This window comes from Mesitornis unicolor, unplaced genomic scaffold (assembly GCF_000695765.1).
Source record: "Mesitornis unicolor isolate BGI_N332 unplaced genomic scaffold, ASM69576v1 scaffold1738, whole genome shotgun sequence".
Taxonomy (NCBI): Eukaryota; Metazoa; Chordata; class Aves; order Mesitornithiformes; family Mesitornithidae; genus Mesitornis; species Mesitornis unicolor.
Window position 1 is genome coordinate 96,414 of NW_010202333.1, and position 6,605 is coordinate 103,018.

Genomic DNA, 6,605 nt, shown 5'->3' on the forward strand with positions numbered 1-6,605 from the left:
TGTTAAAAAGCAACTTTTATTGATTCTTCACAAGGCAAATTAGGGGTTTTTTTTTCACCTTAATACCTGAAAAATAGCTGATTTATTTGGAGTTCTTCTGTGGCTTACTTTTCTCAAAAAGCACTCAAAACTAGAAATAAATGACTTTTATTTTTCTGCAGAAAAAAAATCAGTCATATAACAGTTCCCACCTCTCGCAAAGACAAAATGCTAAGCCTGTAGATAAATCAGTTATGCTGCTCTGATGAGTTTTCCAGGTCTGGCCCTGAGGAACCACTCTCCTTCAAGGAGTAAATTGCTGCAGATTCAAAGGACATTAAATCATCTTTCTATATAAGAAAAATAATTAATCATCAATCTTAAATCTAAATATTGCTCCTGTAAACCTAAGGAAATAAGAAAGAGAAGGTTCTTCTCGAGCCCATGGGGTTATCAGCTGCATTTCTTTGTATTCATTAACATCTATTGCTTGACGATTTTCATGGCTATAGCTGTGTATTAAAATGCAGTATGTTAATGCAGGAATAGAATACTTTAGCAGAAACCTTTAATTAAAAAAGTAGCTGACCCAAGGCACTCGCTTCATTGACTTTCTTGCTATTTTTTAAGACCAATTCTCATAATAAGTACTACAATAAATGGCTAGAGTAATTCTTCTTGTCAGTAGAAGTCACTATATCAGTTTAATGAGAAATCTTTAGCGTAAGAAGTTTAGAGGTGGTGATTTTGTTCACAGAAGATCCCATCCTTTAAATCCAGTTGCTAGGGGTGGGGGCTGAATTTTTGGAAATATTTTGGATGTTATTGAATGAAGTGAGTGAATGACAATAGCAATTTTGTTTAAACATTTATACTGATTACTTTGCTGAAAAGTATCTGTAGCAGCATGCAAACAATGAGTGGAGATGTTCTTACAAGCACCAAGGCTGATGATCTGTGTCTGGAAGAGCTACATGGGGTCCTGCTGAGGCATGGACCAGCAAAAAGACAGTGATGGCTGGATGGAGGGCACTACTAGAGCAGGGGCTGCATTTAGGATTTGCAGAGGAGTATGACCTGAGGAAGAGTGAATGGTGCAGCAGATAAATGGGAGCTGCAGGGAACCAGCTCCCGGGGTAGGGGAGGGCAGTCCAGGCCGCAGAGGCTTTGGGAGTCAGGGGTTTTGGTGTCTTAAAGCAGGTCCCCTGAGGCTGTTGTAAGCTGGTCCCTGGTGCATCTCTCAGGACTGGGCCTGAGGGCAGCATGGAGGAGGGCATCAACATTTCCTCACCTTGGGACTCCTCTTCTACTCAAAATCCAAGTAGCAAAAATCTTTTCAACAGCAGAAGGCAGAGAACTGGGAAGGTGTTGCTGGTGGCTAGGGAAATAAAAGGGAAAGCAATTTTAGCAAGTGTTTCACTATTAATTACAGCCTTAAATGATGTTTAAAAATGTTTTTGGTAGCTGTTGGATAATTTATATACTAATGGAGTAGTTGGAAATCACGCAGAGAAAAAAGAGTGATTTGCAATTTATTATTATTGTGAAATGTTTTGAATTGATTATATGTGGGAAAAGATTTAAATTTAGTTGCTACAACAGAATTAAAGAAAGCTTTTCAGGCAGCTGGGTTTACGTGCAGCAGCAGCGAGGTAGTTGATACGGAAGAGACAGTCACACATGCCTGGCTGAATATTCTCAACAGGAGTTAGCATTATGTCCTAAAGAAAAAGGCTTTGGGTTTCTTGCCTGGTTGTCCATTTTCCCACAGAAATGACTAGAACAGCTACTTCTCAAAGCAAATAGGGGGACAAGGGAATGCAAAATAGATTAGGGCTGAGCAGAGGGGTGCGTGGGGCTCCCACAAGAGCAGCCATGACAGCCATGCAGTTGTGTGTGCAGCAGAGATGGGCTCCTCAGCCTAGTGAGAACGAACTTTGGCAAAGGACACTGAAACATACAAATAAGAAAGCCCAGACTCTCCTGGGTGAGTATGTCCAGGGGTCTGACTCATGGCTGTTGCTTGGTTTTGTTTTAGTTTCGCTTGAGGTGTCCAAGGTTGCAGAAAAGAGGGAGAATTGAGTTATGAATATAGTTATGCAGACCTTAACCAGGTGCCAGAGCTCCCTGTGAAACCCCTTTTCCCATATATATCCGTTTTGAAGATGTATGTGACACAACCAGATACCACCTCCTCACAGCTGCGGTGAGTTACTGAGATCTGGAAGGCAGTTTAACAGCTGCGGATGTCACTCAGGAAGACTCTGTATCTCTAATGCTGCAATCAATCAGGTTTCTGTATGGCTCAGTATATTTTATAGCTCAATAGGGAACTGACTTGTGGGAAGGGATGATATGTTGTGTTTTGAGGTTCAGAAGAACATGAATTATCTTTACATAAACATATCTTCTCTGTTATTTATGCAGTTGTGGAATGGCCAAAGAAAACTTACTTGGTCTTTTTTTTAATGTAATTATTCCACAGGATCCTTCAAACCAAAAATGTGGAAGAAAGAAAACAGTGTCCTTCAGCAGCATGCCATCAGAGAAGAAAATAAGCAGCGCCAGCGACTGTATCAGCTTTATGCAGGCTGGGTGTGAATTGAAGAAAGTTCGTCCAAATTCCCGGATTTATAACCGTTTTTTCACTCTAGATCCTGACCTGCAGGCTCTTCGTTGGGAGCCTTCCAAGAAAGACCTTGAGAAAGCCAAGCTTGATATTTCTGCTATAAAAGAGATCAGACTGGGGAAGAACACAGAAACGTTCAGGAATAATGGACTTGCAGACCAGATTTCTGAGGACTGTGCACTGTCAGTAATTCATGGTGAGAACTATGAGTCCCTTGACTTGGTTGCCAATTCAGCTGATGTGGCCAATATTTGGGTATCAGGATTAAGATACTTGGTTTCTCGTAGCAAACAACCCTTGGATTTGATGGAAAGCAGCCACAGCACCCCACGGTTTGCCTGGCTAAAAACTGTATTTGAGGCAGCAGATGTTGATGGTAATGGCATAATGTTAGAAGATACGGCTGTGGAGCTAATAAAGAAACTTAACCCCACCTTAAAGGAAGCAAAGATTAGATTAAAATTTAAGGAAATCCAGAAGAGCAAAGAGAAACTGACAACACGAGTAACAAAAGAGGAATTTTGTGAAGCATTCAGTGAACTTTGCACAAGACCTGAAGTTTATTTCTTGCTTGTGCAGATATCTAAAAACAAAGAGTATCTAGATGCCAATGACCTCATGCTGTTTTTAGAGGCTGAGCAAGGAGTGACCCACATAACAGAAGAAATGTGTCTAGATATTATACGCAGGTATGAGCTTTCTCAAGAAGGGCGGTTGAAAGGTTTTCTTGCAATTGATGGATTTACTCAATACTTACTGTCTCCAGAATGTGATATTTTTGACCCAGAGCACAAAAAAATTGTCCAAGACATGACACAGCCTTTGTCACATTACTACATCAATGCATCCCACAATACATATCTAATAGAAGACCAGCTCAGAGGACCAGCTGATATAAATGGTTATGTCAGAGCTTTAAAGATGAGTTGTCGGAGTATTGAACTGGACGTCTGTGATGGCCCAGAGAACGAACCCATCATTTGTAACCGCAACAACATGACGTCGCCACTTGCCTTTCGAAATGTTATTGAGGTAATAAACAAATTGGCCTTCTTTGCTTCAGAATACCCCCTTATTCTCTGCTTGGGGAACCACTGCTCAGTACAACAGCAGAAAGTAGTGGTACAACACATGAAAAGGATCTTTGGAAACAAACTCTACACAGACGCACCTTTATCCTCAGAAGTCTACCTCCCATCACCTGAGAAACTGAAAATGAAGATCATTGTGAAGGGGAAGAAGCTGCCTTGCGACCAGGATATATTAGAAGGAGAAGTCACAGATGAAGACGAAGAGGCCGAAATATCCCGGAGACTGTCAGAGGACTTCTCAAGGGAATCGAAGCTGATCTGGCTCTGCAGGGAATTGTCTGACTTGGTGTCCCTATGCAAATCTGTCCAATACAAAGACTTTGAGACATCCATGAAAGCTCAAAATTATTGGGAAATGTGCTCCTTCAGTGAGGCAGAAGCCAGTCGGATAGCAAATGAATACCCTGAAGATTTTGTCAACTACAACAAAAAGTTTCTGTCCAGGGTGTACCCGAGTGCTATGAGGATAGACTCCAGTAACTTAAATCCTCAAGATTTTTGGAATTGTGGTTGCCAGATAGTGGCAATGAACTATCAGACCCCGGGGCCCATGATGGACCTACACACTGGCTGGTTTCTACAGAACGGGGGGTGTGGGTACGTTCTCAGGCCTTCAGTGATGCGCGATGAAGTGTCATACTTCAGCGCAAATACCAAGGGCATAGTTCCGGGGGTCTCTCCACAAGTCCTTCATGTCAAAATAATCAGTGGTCAGAACTTTCCAAAACCCAAGGGTGCATGTGCAAAAGGGGATGTCATAGACCCCTATGTCTGCATAGAAATACATGGGATTCCTGCAGACTGCACCGAACAAAGAACTAAAACTGTTCAGCAAAACAGTGATAATCCGATTTTTGATGAAAGCTTTGAGTTTCAGATCAATCTACCGGAGCTGGCCATGATCCGTTTTGTTGTTCTGGATGATGACTACATTGGGGATGAGTTCATAGGGCAGTACACCATCCCGCTGGAGTGCTTACAGCCCGGGTACAGGCACATACCGCTGCGGTCTTTTGTTGGTGATATCATGGAGCACGTTACCCTCTTTGTTCACATTGCAATAACCAACCGAAGTGGAGGCGGGAAGGCCCAAAAGCGCAGCCTTTCGGCGAGGATAGGAAAGAAAGCAAGGGAGTACACCATGCTGAGGAACACCGGTCTCAAGACTATCGATGACATCTTTAAGCTGGCAGTGCATCCACTACGAGAGGCTACTGACATGAGAGAAAACATGCAGGTATGACACTTTCATCGTGTGCCTTGATGTGTCCTGAATGTGGAAGTGAAGGTCCTGGTGTGAGCTGCTGGTAGGGCAAACTTGCTGAAGCTAGTGGAAGCAGGTGAAGCTTCAGACCCACAGCTGTTGTCAACCTTTAACTGGATATCAGAAGTCTGATAGTTACAGGGGTTTAACTAACAAGCAAATGTGGGATTAGGCAGAAATGTTTTAAAGCTCAGTATGCTCTCTTCAAACATGTTTTACTGATTGTATGTATGTCTGAGAAAGCAGAACTGAGAGGACACTTGTGTCCCCAGGCCTCAGGTCTCAAAAGCTTTCTTTCCTTTCTGGTTGTGGAAAATGTCAGCAAGCTTTTGATTTGCTAACTGAGGATTATACTCTTAATTTTCTTTGTCTGGGTGAGTAAAAGAAACTGTCAGTGGATGTGTCATTAAGGTCTTGTCTGCACCAGAGAAACCCGCTGTGCAAAGAGCAGCAGGTTTCCCTGAGTGTGTGTTGCCACCATTTGCCCAAGGGCTGCAGATGTTCATCGTGGGCACTGAATGCCACTTGGGTTGCAGTTTCCTCCCTGCTAAATTGCTGTGTTGTCTTGGCTGGCTGAGTGCCAGCACAGACACCGGTGCCATGTCTTGGCTCAGGCGGTCTCCTGGCACCGTGTCCGCCCGCCCATGCTGCTCCAAGAGCAGCTGGAGGCCGCTGCAGCTGGAGGTGTTGGGACCCAGGTGCACAGCACCATCACAGCTCCCTGGGTGAGACCCTCATGGTTGGCAGCAGGTAAAGTAGCAGCAAGGCCAAACAAGAAGCGGCCCGCCCAGTGCTCTCCTTCGCGGCCAGGGCGATGCTGCAGGTTCAGTAAGGGGCAGCTCAATGTGGAGGTTCAGGCGTTGCCTAGAAACAAAACTGAGTAGCATTAAACAATGAGTTTTCTTTAATAAATAGCTGAAATCAGCCATAACTATCTCCTTGGTAAAGATACAGAAACAATTCATTTTTCTTTCTTGAAAACAGGAGGAAAAAACCCATAGCACCTCATTGACCCCACTCTTCTGGACAGAGTCTAAAGCAAATTAAATGTTGGCAGCTGGAAAAGTTTACAAAATGACATAAGTTTCAAATCACTCCCAAAGGAGTAGCCTAAGCATATTTTTAAGAATGGGAAACTCTTCCCAGCCTTTCCTTTCCTGCAGGCCTTGAAAATAACTAGTTTGAACTGCTGACTCCACCTTCTGTCTGGGTCAGGCTTATGTATAGGAACTATGTAAAAGAAAATACTTGGAAACAGCATTAGTGGGCCTTCCAGATGAAATTTCAGTACAAGATCTTGCTGTCAGGAAGGCTTCATAGAGACAGAGTTGTTAGATTTAACTGCATGCTAATGTATTTGATTAATGACAAAAGCCTCCATTCATTAGCTAGGCATTTTCTGATGACTGTTTTTCCAGCAAGATATTGTGGGGGAACATTTGCAATGTATGAGCTGTTATAATACTGTCTTACTTAGATTTTATGCATCTTGGTCACTCATCATATTGAGAAGCTAAATGATGAGGGCATGTCAGCCATACCTCCACTGACTTGATAAATAAATAAATCATGGCATGTTAGTTTGGTTTGACCTGTATATCCAGTATTGATTTTCTTACATGTGACCTATGAAGGGGAAAGA

At 43.0% G+C, this 6,605-nt stretch overlaps 1 protein-coding gene across 1 annotated transcript in view; it reads left to right on the forward strand.

Annotated features, from left to right (window-relative positions):
- Positions 1-2,467: 2,467 nt before the first annotated feature.
- Positions 2,468-6,605, forward strand: part of PLCL1 (phospholipase C-like 1) — a gene marked incomplete at its 3' end in the record, with an annotated part of 4,887 nt that continues 749 nt past the window's right edge. The window contains exon 1 of the mRNA XM_010190348.1: positions 2,468-4,936. Within this exon, the coding sequence (XP_010188650.1) occupies positions 2,516-4,936 (2,421 nt within the window). The remainder of the gene's footprint in view (positions 4,937-6,605) is intronic.